At 49.0% G+C, this 17536-nt stretch overlaps 1 protein-coding gene across 9 annotated transcripts in view; it reads left to right on the top strand.

The window, feature by feature from the left end:
* The first annotated feature begins 5846 nt into the window (after positions 1-5846).
* dazap1 (DAZ associated protein 1) overlaps positions 5847-17536 on the top strand; it is a 60061-nt gene continuing 48371 nt past the window's right edge. For 8 of the 9 annotated variants that reach the window (XM_084317926.1, XM_084317923.1, XM_084317927.1 and 5 more), the window contains exons 1-6: positions 5847-5975; positions 10341-10381; positions 15337-15503; positions 16105-16170; positions 16652-16759; positions 16990-17038. In XM_084317926.1, coding sequence (XP_084174052.1) covers positions 5941-5975; positions 10341-10381; positions 15337-15503; positions 16105-16170; positions 16652-16759; positions 16990-17038 — 466 coding nt within the window. In that variant the 5' untranslated portion in view covers positions 5847-5940. The remainder of the gene's footprint in view (positions 5976-10340; positions 10382-15336; positions 15504-16104; positions 16171-16651; positions 16760-16989; positions 17039-17536) is intronic. The other variant, XM_084317930.1, reaches the window with a different exon arrangement.

The following is a 17536-nucleotide window of genomic DNA, read 5'->3' as shown; positions in this document are numbered from 1 at the left end:
CAGCCTCTACGCCTGGTCCGGCTTCCACGTCCAGCCCAGCCTCTACGCCTGGTCCGGCTTCCACGTCCGGCCCGGCCGCTACGCCCAGGTCTGCTTCTACGCCTGGTCCCGGTCCCACGTCTGGTCCTGCCTCCACTGTGTCACGTTTTCCCCCGAGCCAGCTTGGCTGTGCCGCTACCTTGTTTTGTTCCTCCATGCCTTGTAACGTTACTCTGTTTACTGCAAGTAAAAGCCCTTTTCACTGCCACCATCGCTTTCTGCCTCGTTCCTCTGTCCAGCGTTTTGGCCCTACTCACCTCTCCCCACCACAACACTGCAACATAGGCTACTAATTGACCATTATTCACACAGCGGCCAGGTTCTCAAGGATAGCGTACAGCTTCATCCTCGTCCTCCCCTCTGTTTTGGCTTGTGACTTTTCACCTAGATCCCTGATTCAGTCATTCCCACCCGGGGTACCATTGGAAAGCCCTACTCATTGGTTACAACCCTGATTTTCGAGATCGCCAAATGATTGACGGAGGTAGAGGCTCGAGAGTCGGGAGTGGTATTTGAAAAAATAAAGTCTGTCGTGTACTTCGGCGCACGCCTCACATATCGGTATGTAACTCAAGAGGGCCCACATGTGGGCCGTTGCATGCTAAGAGGGATGTGAAATATACTTTTTTGGGGAGACTAGACTACACACTCTTTTTAATATTTTTATTTGTTTCTGTATTTTGCTCCCATCCCAATTTAGTCGTTATGCCAATTCCCTTCCTGGTCGTTGCGCGCATTGTCCCACTGTCGGCCTAGGGAGGGTGTAGAACTACCACATGCCTCCTCCGATACATGTGGAGTCAGCCAGCCGCCTCTTTTCACCTGACAGCGAGGACTCTCACTGGGGGAATGTAACGTGTGCAGAGGTTCACGCTATCTCCCCCAGATCCCTTCCCTGCTGAACAGGCGCCCCGACCGACCAGTAGGAACCGCAGTTTACAATGACCAGGACACATCCCCCGCCGGCTTCCCACGTCCGCTAACACTGCCAATTGTGTTAGTAGGGACGACTGACCAAGCCGGAGGTACAGCTGAGCTGACAGCTGGATTCGATCCCAGATTCTCCACTGCGCTACCCAGCCACCCGCCAAGTCTACACACTCTTAACTCATTGACTGCCACGCTGTTTTCCCATCTTTACTCCCTGGCGCCAGCGTTATTGACCATTTTCACGATGTTTGCGGACCCATCATATATTCTATATTATAGCTATGGAGACAATAGTATGGCTCATTTGGCAGGCACTATTTATAGTCCAACAGGGACAAACCAGTTCATTTCTACATACTTTCGTTTGTGCGCTATTCCACACTAAACATCGCCCCGTTTCAAAATAATCCAGTCTCGTTTTCTAGATTGTGAGATGACGTGTTATATGCATATGCGCAAATCGTTCAGGTTGCTCGCCTGAAACCAATATTATTTCCAAATCAAAGGTATATACCATATAGATGTGTCTTCACAAAGTCATCAAGAGGGGGGGGGGGTAGTTTTACGAAGCTGTGATCGTTACCAAAAGCATGTTTTAGGTTTGGTAAAATACGACGCTGTGATCAATACAAAAGCACGTTTTAGGTTCGGTAAAATAGACCTAAAATAGACCTTACCTTTGTCAGAAGGTACTCCAAAATTAATAATCCCAGTAGTTCCCAGTGTTGGGAAAGTTCACTTTCTACATGAACTAGTTCAGTTCACAGTTCACACATTTTTTAATGAACTAGTTCAGTTCATAGTTCATAATTCAAAACGTTTAACTAAAGTTCATGGTTTCAAAAATGAACTAATTTATAGTTTATAGTTCTTTTTTCAATACGTTGCTGCGAGCTATTATTTGTAAAAATTATTGCCACAACCCATATAGAACCACAGACAGCAATCAGAATACTGACATTTCCATAACGCTTTGCTGCCGCCCATTAATTTGCTGCAGCTTTCATCTCTACAGTATATTTTCAAAAACATGAGGAAAAACTTTGCTTGAATTGTCTTTATTATGAAAACAAAAACAGGACTTTTGCTTATTCTCAATGTGCCGTTTAAGGTTTGCTGTCGACGTCGTCGATGTACGGACTTGCTTCTTCAAACCGGGTGGACAAAGTTTACAGACAAACGTTAGATTTTTTCCGTCTGAGTCAGTACTGACTAACGTTAAACTCTTTTAAATGCTCATACGCCGACGCCGTAGAGTCTGACTCTGAGCGAGTGCTGCTAAAGCTGCTCTCGGCTTCGTCCATGATACTAATGCTCGCCGATTCCACGGTTACACATTGTTTGTTGTGAGGAGTCTGATGACGTATATTTTAGTGCGACAGCCAGGGGTGACAGGCGCGTTGCCAGATTGGGTGGTTTTCCGCATTATTTTGAAGCCTGTTTACGGTGTGTTTTAACTGGGTTTTCGGCTGAAAGGCATATGAAATCTGGCACACCTTTGAATGCCGTTATAATACAGTGCTGAGAATGAATGCACTTTTGAACGCCGTTATACAGCGCTGAGAATGAACGCGTTCTCAATTACGTTCATTTAGCGGAAATACAGTATGTTCAGTTCACGTTCGCCCAAAATATTCAGGTACATCACTGGTAGTTCCATCATGATCGCCATTACCGGTGTGCATTGGGCCTGGCTATACGGAAAACAATAGGTTTCAGGCGAGCAAATCGGTAACAGATGGCTGTGTGCTGCTTCGCTTTGAGGGGGAGGGGATTCCTGCAGCCCGAGGCACTGAAAGACAACTGAGAGACTCAGTTCAAAAGGTAGGCGATACTGCCACCTGTCGGGTTTCGATTGTCATTGCAATTATAAAGTAGGCAGCGGTACCAGGGAGACACAGGCAGGTCTGCAGGAGTGTTTAGAATGGGAAAATCGAAAAAAAAAGAAAAAAGGATCTAAAAACGAGATATGAATTGGATTTGAAACACGAGAAATCCCGTGTTTGGCGCAGACTGCGTAAAATACCCTGGTAGAACATTACTCATTATAAAATAGAGATAAGATTGACCTTTATTGTTCCTGTGTGGGGAAACCTTCTTATCATCCACAGCATCACACCGCAATGAACAGGGCATGAAATATAGGAACAATTAAATGAGAACACAAAATTATAAACATTACAAAACCATATAGGCTACTGTATAGGTATAGTTATATGTACATATCTATTTATTCCTTCAAATAATTTATGGTATAATTATTATTAATGTGATAATGTCATTATTGATGAGTTTGACTTGTATCTTAAAAAAAAGAGCTTCTAACCTTCTTGAGCCATTATAAAATGGAAAAACAAGTCTATTGTCTGTTTACAAACATTACACATGTAAACAACGCTAGGTAATTTAGGCCTATGTTTAGCTGTCACTGTGAGGGCTGGGTAAGGACTGCATGCTGCCCAAGGAGGGGGCGTGCCGAACATTCTACCTCACGCACCTGAGAGTGGTTGGCAATCAGCTCGTCGGGAGACTACTAGTACTGCTGGTTGCCTTCCACTCATTGCCAGGTCGTTCTGTATGCTACCATCAACCGCCGCACTCCTGGTGAGACATCGTCTACGCTCTCTATAATCCCACGGGAGGATTTCCTATGATCGAGAGAGGGAGAGAGAGAGATATAGAGAGGGACCGCACGCTCCCCGCACGCAGGAGTGTGTAAAAATGTGTGTGCGTGCGCCGTGGGGATGGGTCTTCTCTCACACACACAGAGCATTTACACAGGTTGTGTGTAAATACTCTGCCTCCCTCTCTCCCTCTCTTATCTCTTTCTCTCTCTCCCTCGCAGTCGGGAGCACTAGCTTATCACTGTCAAAATATCTTTGCGCATGCTCCCACGCGCACGCCCGTATTCCGATCCGTGCAATAATAATCACAGAGGTATATATTATCATCTGAAACAAGTTACCACCAATGCATTGTCCCGTGGGATTATGCCCCCCCCCCCCCCCCCCGCAGCGAAATTAGTCTCCGCCCAATCTCTCTCTATCTCTCTCTCTGTCTGCCAGTCGCAGACTGTGTGAGTGACTGTCACTCAAAGTGCTTATGGGCGGAGCCCATCCAATAACAGCCTGAATTCCAAAGGGAGAACAATTATAAAATAATTTTTGAGTACTTGATTAGAAATATAAAACAATGAATTTTTTAGAAAAAAAACTTACAGATGTGTTCCATAGACTCTCAGGAATTGTGTAAAGTTGCCCAAATAGGGAGGTGTAGTGGTTACGTCATTTTCGTTTTTTCCTGTTCCACCCTCTGTTCCACTTAATGTATTTCCCCATTGACCATTTCTAAATCGGCTCGTTTTAGATAAATAAAGCATTAACGTTGGCATGGTGTACCTTTCTGTGCGTATTTATCCACAATCTATAGCTCAACATGAAAATATTCGCAATTAATCGTAAATGTAGCAAAATAACAACGTTTATGTTTTCGTTCGCTGGGAAACTACACTGCTATTTGGCGCTGCTGACTGACGTCACCACAGCGTAGCCTACTGAGTCCTGCCTGTAGTCAGTCACAGACCTAGGATCAGATTTCCCTTACATTCCATAAGCTTAACAATTCGTACAATGGGAAAATAACTGACCCTGAATCTGTGGATAGTATCTGCTTCACCCAACACTAGTGTTACAGGCTGGTCTACAGCTCATTGTACAGCTACACTTGCAAACAACTAGTGCTCCGGTGATCATAGCCATTTATCTCTAAAGCTAAGCACTATTTGTAAAAGCCACAACCACATTTGTATTTATAATTTAAATCGTATAACGTTATTTCGCTGCATATTAAATCACTGTAAATACTAATGTAAATCATTGTTTCATGACGTTAGTAGCTAGCTAGCTTGCTAGCCGGCATTCCCGAAACTCCTAACATGCCCCGATTTAAAAAGATTCTCTCCTCTTTGTATACCTTGTCATCACAAACAAAGTATTCTGCCAGGGAACTTATGGACACGACAGTAGTAGTAGTTATAAGGGGTTTGAGCTTGTAACGTTAGCTATCGTGGTATCAACGAGACGTGACGTGTAGCTAGCTAGCTTGCTAGCCGGCATGATGCGTGCAGTGCTTGCCCCACAGGTCTGAGAAGAGGACTTGCACATTTTACTCATTCCCGAAACTCCTCTACATGCCCCAATTTAAAATGGTTCACGATAGTAGACATTTCTAACGTCTAGTACATTTAGCTAGGTAATCTTAACGTTAGCTAGCTAGCTAGCTTGATATCAGCTTGCCGTGACGTTGTTTGGCGACAGCCAAACAACCTACTGGCTACTGAACAACAGGCTGCCTACTGGTAATTGTAGTTCTTTTTTTTACAACAAATTAAAAACCTTATAACTACCTTTATTTCAACCAAAAATGCTTAAACAATAATGCTAGTGATAGAAAGGAACTCATTTTGTGCAAAAATGGAAAGCTTGCCAATGTGCGGCAGAATTGTTACAGTAGCCGATAATCCATTTTCCCAATGATAAATCCCTATACGGGTGGAACAACCAGTGACGTCAGACTACACCTCCAGCAATGCATGTCCCCTTTAAGTCCACCTCCCCCCCTGCAGGGGGCGCGTGGCCCCGAGGCGAACAACACGGCGTCACTGCGCAGAACAGGTTGAACACGGCGCCACTGCGCAGAACCGTTTGAACATGACGTCACTGCGCAGACCATGTTGAGAACACGGCGCCACTGCGCAGAACCGTTTGAACATGACGTCACTGCGCAGAACAGTTAGAGAACACGACGCCGGTGCGCAGAGAGAGAGAACGGTTGTCACCAGCAGTGACCTTCCCCCTCCTCGCTGTAGAGGAGTTACTGTACAGTTACTGTACAGACACACGGCTCAGTACCTGCAGGGGCGGCGGCGGAGCAGCATCACGGTCCCACTGCAGCAGCAGCAGCCCAGGCAACATGAACAACAACAACTTAGCCGGAGATGAAGTCGGGTAAGAAGATTGATTTAACATCACAACAACACTATCGAATAACAGAGAATGTAGTTTGACTTCAACTCGCAGTCGGCGTGCTGTCATCATCTTCTCCTCCTCTGTGCTGTGAGACAGCTAGTTAGTGAAGAGTGGGCTAGCAGGCTAAGCTAGTTAGTGAGCTAGTTAGTGAGCCGGTGTGTAAATGCGACTAAAAGTGTCCTCCTCGTCTAAATGCTCGGCACTGATTATTATTACCTTGAGCCCGTAATGGAAGCGGCCATGTTGTCTAGTCTCTAGCGAGGTGATGATGTATGATGTCAGTCAGATAAATATGTAAAAGTTACTTCTCCTCGTTATTGTTTACAGTGAGCTGCTAGCTAGAAGCTAACGTTAGCAGCAGACTCCAGCTCCCGGCGGCGGGAGGGAGGGAGGGAGGAGGGCATCTAGCGGGCATCCTCTCCTCTCTGCCCCCCCTGACCCCGAGGGGGGGGCCACGCACACCCGTGTTATAGTTTGCAAATGGGCTTGTAGGAGGAGAACGTTAAACTTGACAATTTAGCAATCTTGGCGAGTCTGTTGCGAACGAACGCGTTATTATCACAGCGTTCCAGCTGCTCTGGCCGGTAACTGTCTCAGCTCAGGAGGCTGGGGATGATGGGGGGACATGGACCCTGCAGGCTGGGGATGGTGGGGGGTACATGGACCCTGCAGGCTGGGGATGGTGGGGGGACATGGACCCTGCAGGCTGGGGATGGTGGGGGGACATGGACCCTGCAGGCTGGGGATGGTGGGGGGGACATGGACCCTGCAGGCTGGGGATGGTGGGGGGGACATGGACCCTGCAGGCTGGGGATGGTGGGGAGACATGGACCCTGCAGGCTGGGGATGGTGGGGGGGACATGGACCCTGCAGGCTGGGGATGGTGGGGAGACATGGACCCTGCAGGCTGGGGATGGTGGGGAGACATGGACCCTGCAGGCTGGGGATGGTGGGGGGGACATGGACCCTGCAGGCTGGGGATGGTGGGGGGACATGGACCCTGCAGGCTGGGGATGGTGGGGGGACATGGACCCTGCAGGCTGGGGATGGTGGGGGAGACATGGACCCTGCAGGCTGGGGATGGTGGGGGAGACATGGACCCTGCAGGCTGGGGATGGTGGGGGGGACATGGACCCTGCAGGCTGGGGATGGTGGGGAGACATGGACCCTGCAGGCTGGGGATGGTGGGGAGACATGGACCCTGCAGGCTGGGGATGGTGGGGGGGACATGGACCCTGCAGGCTGGGGATGGTGGGGGGGACATGGACCCTGCAGGCTGGGGATGGTGGGGGGGACATGGACCCTGCAGGCTGGGGATGGTGGGGGGACATGGACCCTGCAGGCTGGGGATGGTGGGGAGACATGGACCCTGCAGGCTGGGGATGGTGGGGGGGACATGGACCCTGCAGGCTGGGGATGGTGGGGAGACATGGACCCTGCAGGCTGGGGATGATGGGGAGACATGGACCCTGCAGGCTGGGGATGGTGGGGAGACATGGACCCTGCAGGCTGGGGATGGTGGGGGGACATGGACCCTGCAGGCTGGGGATGGTGGGGGGGACATGGACCCTGCAGGCTGGGGATGGTGGGGGGACATGGACCCTGCAGGCTGGGGATGGTGGGGGGGACATGGACCCTGCAGGCTGGGGATGGTGGGGGGACATGGACCCTGCAGGCTGGGGATGGTGGGGAGACATGGACCCTGCAGGCTGGGGATGGTGGGGGGGACATGGACCCTGCAGGCTGGGGATGGTGGGGGGGACATGGACCCTGCAGGCTGGGGATGGTGGGGGAGACATGGACCCTGCAGGCTGGGGATGGTGGGGGGGACATGGACCCTGCAGGCTGGGGATGATGGGGGAGACATGGACCCTGCAGGCTGGGGATGATGGGGAGACATGGACCCTGCAGGCTGGGGATGATGGGGAGACATGGACCCTGCAGGCTGGGGATGGTGGGGGGGACATGGACCCTGCAGGCTGGGGATGGTGGGGGGACATGGACCCTGCAGGCTGGGGATGATGGGGAGACATGGACCCTGCAGGCTGGGGATGATGGGGAGACATGGACCCTGCAGGCTGGGGATGGTGGGAGGACATGGACCCTGCAGGCTGGGGATGGTGGGGGGGACATGGACCCTGCAGGCTGGGGATGGTGGGGGGACATGGACCCTGCAGGCTGGGGATGGTGGGGGGGACATGGACCCTGCAGGCTGGGGATGGTGGGGGAGACATGGACCCTGCAGGCTGGGGATGGTGGGGGGGACATGGACCCTGCAGGCTGGGGATGGTGGGGGGGACATGGACCCTGCAGGCTGGGGATGGTGGGGGGGACATGGACCCTGCAGGCTGGGGATGGTGGGGGAGACATGGACCCTGCAGGCTGGGGATGGTGGGGGGACATGGACCCTGCAGGCTGGGGATGGTGGGGGAGACATGGACCCTGCAGGCTGGGGATGGTGGGGGAGACATGGACCCTGCAGGCTGGGGATGGTGGGGGGGACATGGACCCTGCAGGCTGGGGATGGTGGGGGGGACATGGACCCTGCAGGCTGGGGATGGTGGGGGGGACATGGACCCTGCAGGCTGGGGATGGTGGGGGGGACATGGACCCTGCAGGCTGGGGATGGTGGGGGGGACATGGACCCTGCAGGCTGGGGATGGTGGGGGGGACATGGACCCTGCAGGCTGGGGATGATGGGGGGGACATGGACCCTGCAGGCTGGGGATGGTGGGGGGGACATGGACCCTGCAGGCTGGGGATGGTGGGGGGGACATGGACCCTGCAGGCTGGGGATGATGGGGAGACATGGACCCTGCAGGCTGGGGATGGTGGGGGGGACATGGACCCTGCAGGCTGGGGATGGTGGGGGGGACATGGACCCTGCAGGCTGGGGATGGTGGGGGGGACATGGACCCTGCAGGCTGGGGATGGTGGGGGAGACATGGACCCTGCAGGCTGGGGATGATGGGGAGACATGGACCCTGCAGGCTGGGGATGGTGGGGGAGACATGGACCCTGCAGGCTGGGGATGGTGGGGGGGACATGGACCCTGCAGGCTGGGGATGGTGGGGGAGACATGGACCCTGCAGGCTGGGGATGGTGGGGAGACATGGACCCTGCAGGCTGGGGATGGTGGGGGGGACATGGACCCTGCAGGCTGGGGATGGTGGGGAGACATGGACCCTGCAGGCTGGGGATGGTGGGGAGACATGGACCCTGCAGGCTGGGGATGGTGGGGGAGACATGGACCCTGCAGGCTGGGGATGGTGGGGGGGACATGGACCCTGCAGGCTGGGGATGGTGGGGGGGACATGGACCCTGCAGGCTGGGGATGGTGGGGGGACATGGACCCTGCAGGCTGGGGATGATGGGGAGACATGGACCCTGCAGGCTGGGGATGGTGGGGGAGACATGGACCCTGCAGGCTGGGGATGGTGGGGGGGACATGGACCCTGCAGGCTGGGGATGGTGGGGGGACATGGACCCTGCAGGCTGGGGATGGTGGGGAGACATGGACCCTGCAGGCTGGGGATGGTGGGGGGGACATGGACCCTGCAGGCTGGGGATGGTGGGGGGGACATGGACCCTGCAGGCTGGGGATGGTGGGGGGGACATGGACCCTGCAGGCTGGGGATGATGGGGGAGACATGGACCCTGCAGGCTGGGGATGGTGGGGAGACATGGACCCTGCAGGCTGGGGATGGTGGGGAGACATGGACCCTGCAGGCTGGGGATGGTGGGGAGACAACATGGACCCTGCAGGCTGGGGATGGTGGGGGGACAACATGGACCCTGCAGGCTGGGGATGGTGGGGGAGACATGGACCCTGCAGTTTGTCGGCTTGCTAAATGCTAATTGCTGTTTTGCCGGCTTACGTGGCAATATTCAAAACAAGACTGCTACTGTTGGGAGTCTGGACCAAACAAGTCACTCTTTTGAGAAGAAATCGCCTCCACGGGTCGGGCAGGGGCTTGACAACACAACACATGGGCACTTTGGCTTAAGCTTTGTTTATTTCTTCGCATGCAGCGTCAGCTTTGGTGGCTGTTGTGTAACGGTAGCTCTGTGGTTGACTGTTTAGTATGTTCATCTCTATAGCTTTATATACTCTCTCAATGAAGCTGCATGTTCAATCTTCACAAGATTATTCAGCACGCGGTGGTATTGTACCGTTATCTTTGAGCTACTCTTGTGGTCGGTTCCCCAAATACACCAATATAATATTATGCCATGTGGTGTATGGCAACGGTGCTATGCTATGATGATGAAACATACAGTACTATACTAGACATGCTCATGCATTCAATGTGATTGTTAATGGCAGATTTATTTTCTATGTAGGAAGCTTTTTGTCGGTGGCTTGGACTGGAGTACGACACAAGGTAAGATCACTGTTACATTTAGAATGGGGTGTGTTTTTATTGCTGCAGCTGCTGGGACATGGGGTACACCTCACCAGTAACAGTGTGGGAGCAGGCAGCTGGGCATCATCTCGCCATTTTACATTGTGATGGTACAACTATTGTCTGAGGAAATATCACAGTTTTCAACAATTATTATTTTAAAATGTGATTTTCTTTTATATAAAAAAAATTAACAAGATAAATCGGTCAAAGGGCCTCTTTCTGCATCAAGATTGTTGAAGATAATCAATGTCAAAGAGAGTAGCACACACACACACACACACACACACCCACCCACACACACCCACACAGAGGAACTCCTTAGCTGTGAACTGTCAGTCATATTTGTACATTTACCACGTACGTATGTATATCCATATTTGTCTGAATAATGAATATACCTGCATATAACCCCTCTATAGACATACTTATATACCTGCATATAACCCCTCTATATTCTTACTTATATACCTGCATATAACCCCTCTATATAAGTTTATACACCTGCATATAACGCATAGCTCTGTATGACAGCATGTATCACTGCATATATATCTATCTATCCACACCTGCCTGTACTTACCTGTTACATATCTGTAGATACTACATCTATATCTGTACATATCCTACTCTTACTAGTTACGCTGCTGGCCAGTATGACTACTACCACCTGTATCACTACATATTATACTACAACTCTGCACATACATCTGATTAGCACTACACTCAGTAGTACTAATTAGTATATTTTATACCCAGTTTAATCACCTGTACATTGTATATTGCTGTTGCACTTTACTGTTACATCTGCACTCTGGTAGTCTGGTTGGATGCCAAACCTCTTAGTTTTTCTGTACTTGTGCAGTGCTGTATAATGACAATACATTTTCATCTAATCTAAACTGCTGTAACTGTTTTGGGCCAGCTTAGTGACATTACGTTAACGTTAGCTAGTTTGTTTTTTGTCTTGACTTGGGCAAACAGGGAAAATGCTCCAACTGCCGATTTTAAGGTGCTTTGCTTTTTGAGCATATACGGTTGGGATATCAGTTCCCTCTGCCTTGATCACAGCTAGGGCTGTCACTAACCACTATTTTGTTATCGATTAATCAGTTGATTATTTTATCGATTAATCATTAACCATTCATTTACTTATTTCAATTGAATATTTCAAAATGTTTAATGAGTATCCTCATCCTTTTTAGCTTTAGATAAAAAAAATAAAAATAAAAAAAACGACCAGCCAGAGAGATTATTACTGGCCATAAATAGCTTTTAAGTATATTTCCATGAATTATTATATGTATTGTTTGTTATCTCTCCACTCCACGCTATGGTAGTGCTTGTGCCAGCACAGGAGATACGATTCAAATGCATTTTTTTTTTAATATTTAGGCTATATACATATTTAAATCAATATCTTCCTTTTGAATAAAATAGGCTCAGGAATCAGGATTGTTAAAGCTAATTAGCCTAATCCATGTCAAAAAGAGTAGCATATAGTAAATGTATGCCCACACACGAGAGGGAGAATAGCTCATATAGCTTACTCAGAGATAGTCTCTGCTCGTTAACAGTGGCACTCAGAGATAGTCTCTGCTCGTTAACAGTGGCACTCAGAGATAGTCTCTGCTCGTTAACAGTGGCACTCAGAGATAGTCTCTGCTCGTTAACAGTGGCACTCAGAGATAGTCTCTGCTCGTTAACAGTGGCACTCAGAGATAGTCTCTGCTCGTTAACAGTGGCACTCAGAGATAGTCTCTGCTCGTTAACAGTGGCACTCGGAGATAGTCTCTGCTCGTTAACAGTGGCACTCAGAGATAGTCTCTGCTTGTTAACAGTGGCACTCAGAGATAGTCTCTGCTCGTTAACAGTGGCACTCAGAGATAGTCTCTGCTCGTTAACAGTGGCACTCAGAGATAGTCTCTGCTCGTTAACAGTGGCACTCGGAGATGGTCTCTGCTCGTTAACAGTGGCACTCAGAGATAGTCTCTGCTCGTTAACAGTGGCACTCGGAGATAGTCTCTGCTCGTTAACAGTGGCACTCGGAGATAGTCTCTGCTCGTTAACAGTGGCACTCAGAGATAGTCTCTGCTCGTTAACAGTGGCACTCAGAGATAGTCTCTGCTCGTTAACAGTGGCACTCAGAGATAGTCTCTGCTCGTTAACAGTGGCACTCAGAGATAGTCTCTGCTCGTTAACAGTGGCACTCAGAGATAGTCTCTGCTCGTTAACAGTGGCACTCAGAGATAGTCTCTGCTCGTTAACAGTGGCACTCAGAGATAGTCTCTGCTCGTAGAGCTGCCGCGGTATTGATATTTTCCTTACCGCACGAATTTGCGCAATATTTCCTACCGCCGCGGTAATTACCGCACAGTGCGCACAAAAAAAAAAAAAAAGTTTGAATGCATTTTTTTTTTTTTTAGTAGTCTACTCTTATAGCCTGCCTCTAGTCTAATGGCGCTTTTCCACTGCATATTACCTACTCGACTCGACCCGCTTTAGGCACCTGGTACTTCGTTCCTTTTCCACTGCAGCCAGGTACTACTCCGTTTGGGGAATGGGGATGCAGGCGGGGCCGCCGCCGCTCGCTTGTGTACACTGAAAGCTCCGTGGGCATAGATGTCCGAGGGCTTGCAGCAAGCCAGAGTTTAACACAGTTTCAATCAATCAATCAATAACAACATTAACCAGACTCTCGTTGCGTCTATTCTGCCAAAGCTAACGTTACCTCTCATTGTGTATTCTACCAAGCAAACCCGGGTTTAACGTTGTTACCTCTCGTGTATATCGGCTGACTGTAGTATTAGGCTAATCACAACAACAAACTTAACACATCAGCGATCTTGTTGTGACACTAAACTCTCCGCTCGGTGGTAAATTGGGTTGATGTTGGTTTTGTTTCATCAATAAATAAGGCAGAATACACAGTGAATCCATTCTTTTTTGTTTATTGCACTTGGTTATGTCGCAAACAAATCCTGAATGAAATGCATCCTTAGCGAGGCAGTAAAGATGGCGGCGCGGCGTTCTGTTTTCGTTCAGAGGCTACAAAGTGTGACGCGTCGAGTAGGGGGTATCTGCAGAGCCTGGCTGGACCAATAGGGTCGCTTGGAACCGAGTAGGGTATATCTGCAGAGTCGCAAGCCAACTTTATTATTATGATAAAAAACAGCGGTGACGCGGTATTCAGCCTAACTCTGCGGTGAGCGTGATGCAACAGCGATACCGCGGTAATGCGGTTATCGCGGCAGCTCTATCTGCTCGTTAACAGTGGCTCTCAGAGATAGTCTCTGCTCGTTAACAGTGGCACTCAGAGATAGTCTCTGCTCGTTAACAGTGGCACTCAGAGATAGTCTCTGCTCGTTAACAGTGGCACTCAGAGATAGTCTCTGCTCGTTAACAGTGGCACTCAGAGATAGTCTCTGCTCGTTAACAGTGGCACTCAGAGATAGTCTCTGCTCGTTAACAGTGGCACTCAGAGATAGTTTCTGCTCGTTAACAGTGGCACTCAGAGATAGTCTCTGCTCGTTAACAGTGGCACTCAGAGATAGTCTCTGCTCGTTAACAGTGGCACTCAGAGATAGTCTCTGCTCGTTAACAGTGGCACTCGGAGATAGTCTCTGCTCGTTAACAGTGGCACTCGGAGATAGTCTCTGCTCGTTAACAGTGGCACTCAGAGATAGTCTCTGCTCGTTAACAGTGGCACTCAGAGAGTCTCTGCTCGTTAACAGTGGCACTCAGAGATAGTCTCTGCTCGTTAACAGTGGCACTCAGAGATAGTCTCTGCTCGTTAACAGTGGCACTCAGAGATAGTCACTCACACACAAACAACAAGAAATTACAATAAAATATAGTATACAGAATAAAAACATCAGAGTAGAGGTATAACTGGTCATATATGGGTGTGGGTATAGTAGGGATAGGTACCGAATCTGGTACTTTTAACCCTTTCACTGCCACACGACAGCCGGTTAACCCTTTCACTGTGACAATACAGAAGGTTAGCCCTTCACTATCACACAACCGACGGTTGATAGTAAAGGGCTAACCTTCTGTCGTGTGGCAGTGAAAGGGTTAAGGGTATCGACCGAATCACGTCGGTACTACAGAGTATCGATTCACGTGAGGTCGCAAGCGTTGTTACACTTTACAAGGCTAGACGCTCGCTGCAAAATTATATATTATATATATATTAACATTGTTCTAAATAAATAATAATGTTGTATAAATAAGTTTGGACACATTTTTTACAACTGAGGTAGGTAGATTACATTTTTAGAGACTAAAGTACAGAAAAAAGGTACCGTTGGGTACCGGTATCGATTCACAGGTACCGGTACCGGTTCAAATGTGAACCGTACCCAACCCTAGTTATAAAGACATACTGAAAATCGAATCGCTCTTAACTAATTGCAATGTTCTTTTTAGGTTGGTAGTTGTGTTATTTTAAATGCATCTCCAGAGCACACACTCATTCATGCCCACCCAGAGATGGGTTTGTCTGTGCTGCTGTAGCCTCGGGCGTCCGGAGCCCTTCACCGCCTCATGCTTGATTGGGCAGTGTGTGTATCTTTGCACCACGCGCGTCTCTCTGACAGCGCCCCGCGTCGCCACGCCGCAGTGTATCTCTGTGCTGCTTGTTTCCTCGGCGATGCCCCGGGGCTTTCAGCGAAATTACTTCATTTGTTGAAACTCGCACGCCTCGCCTCCAAGGACATGTATAGGCATTAAAGTGATTGTATGTATATTTTGCACTGGTGATTGATGACAGCGTGACTGTAAATGCTGTTTGTTCTCGCGGTGTGACCTTATTTAGCTTGCGTGACAACGATATTCTTATGGATGCCTTTTTATAAGCGTACGTCACTCACCGTCGCCCTATAACCCCGGCGAAGGTCGTTTAACTACATTATTCTCTTTTCTTCCACCAGAAACGCTGAGGAACTACTTCTCGCAGTACGGCGAGGTGGTCGACTGTGTTATCATGAAGGACAAAACCACCAATCAGTCGCGGGGCTTTGGGTTTGTGAAATTCAAAGACCCCAACTGTGTCCGGACGGTGTTGGAGACCAAGCCTCATAATCTGGACGGCAGAAATGTGAGTATAAGATAAGATAAGATATTCCTTTATTGATGCCGTCTGTGTCGCTTGATCTTTTCATGGGATTTAAGATTGAAAAGGAGTTGATGATAAAGAATAGTTTTCACTGAAAGGGTTAACCTTCTATAGTGTGTTAGTGAAAGGGTTAAACACTATTCAGTGTGTGATGGCCATTTGCAGCCTATGCTACACGTGGAGTCATCCACAAAGACGTACCTGTTTTTAAAGTCAAATTAGCCCGTTTGTCAAACAGTTTCATTTAGCTCTTTGTGAGATGCTTGCTGGTGTTTTGGGTGATTTTTAACAAGTTGATTTGATAAGAGACAAAGTATCGTCAATCTAACAGTTGCCCTCTGCAGTGATTCCGCCGCAATGCCTGTGCGCCACGACATGCCTCCATTTCACTCTCGGTGGCGAAACAGTGAAGGACGTGGCATTGTATTTGCCGTGCACTTAATGAAATGTGTGTCGTTCAATACGTACGTCGCCTTCCACGTGATCCAGGCGCATGCGTTTGGTCCGCCAGAGGGGAGCACGTGTGAAGGTGCTTTTCATTCGGGGCTAAGGTCACGTATTCTTTCTGTCTCTCCGCCGTCAGATTGACCCCAAGCCATGTACCCCCAGAGGAATGCAACCTGAAAAATCTCGAACCAAGGATGGTTGGGTAAGGAGTACATTTGATATTGTGCAGGCTGGGCTATATGTGTCTCACTAAAATAGGGCACAGTCAGTCTCTCCATCTCTCAAGGTTGCACTCTAGTGTGTGTTCACGTGGGGCTCCCGGTCTGCCACCCGGAGTCCTTTTGCTGAAAACAAGGCTAATTACCGCTATCATTTTGTTAATCAAATGGACGACGTTGTAATGCGTAAATGGTTTGAGTCTGCAGCTTCTGTGTAGATGTGGTTCGTACGGCTGTTGAAAGGTCTCCCAGTAATTCAGTATAAGTGGGAGACGCCGGCGCTCTCTGATCCGCAGAGACCAGTGTTTGCATTGACATGACATGTTAAGAGTTATACCCCGGGGCAAAAGGAGAACCTAATGTCCTCTTGCACTGTCTGACTAGATGAGGGCTGACTTGCCCCTTCACCGTGTGATCCGCTAACAAGACATGGAACATCCATACACTCCTCTTTTTATTTTTCAGAAGGGCAGCAAAGCCGATAGCAATAAATCAAAGAAGATATTTGTAGGCGGGATCCCTCATAACTGTGGCGAGCCTGAACTCAGGGACTATTTCAATAGATTTGGAGTGGTGAGTATTATGCATAATAATAATATAAAATCTGTTAATGTTCACAGTAGAAAGACTGCTTGAATGGCTCTGACATTGAGCAGGGTCAAATACTGGAATAAAAGGGAAAAAGATTGACAATTTATATTACGTCAAAATGAGACAAAGAATGATGAATCCGATTCACAGCGGAGCTCGTTGCGTCCGTGCGATTCTAAACGGAGTCACTGTTTCCCTTTGTTCTGTCCAAGGTCACCGAGGTGGTAATGATCTATGATGCGGAGAAACAGAGGCCCAGAGGTAAAGGCTGATCCCGTTCCCCCCCCCCCCCCCCCACCCTCCACACCTCACCATCTTAAATCTCATGACAAACTATTCTGACCCAAAGAGGGGAAAAGCCCATTCCAGCCCCAATTACAATTATGCACAGTGTCTTAAAACGAGTGGAACATTCACATAAACGCTGCAATGGATGGCGCCTTTAACCACATCTGACCTTTGATCACGCTGGCTGTTCTGTAGACGGAGAATGTGAAGGGTCAAATGATTAGCATGAATTCTGAGCACCGTACTAGTAGTAGTCTGTAGGCGTCTTTCATGACCTTGTTACTACTAGTAGTAGTCTGTAGGCGTCTTTCATGACCTTGTTACTACTAGTAGTAGTCTGTAGGCGTCTTTCATGACCTTGTTACTACTAGTAGTAGTCTGTAGGCGTCTTTCATGACCTTGTTACTACTAGTAGTAGTCTGTAGGCGTCTTTCATGACCTTGTTACTACTAGTAGTAGTCTGTAGGCGTC

This window comes from Notolepis coatsorum, assembly GCF_963971535.1.
Source record: "Notolepis coatsorum genome assembly, chromosome: 7".
In the NCBI taxonomy this organism is placed as follows: domain Eukaryota; kingdom Metazoa; phylum Chordata; class Actinopteri; order Aulopiformes; family Paralepididae; genus Notolepis; species Notolepis coatsorum.
This window is presented reverse-complemented; position numbering and strand designations above follow the sequence as displayed.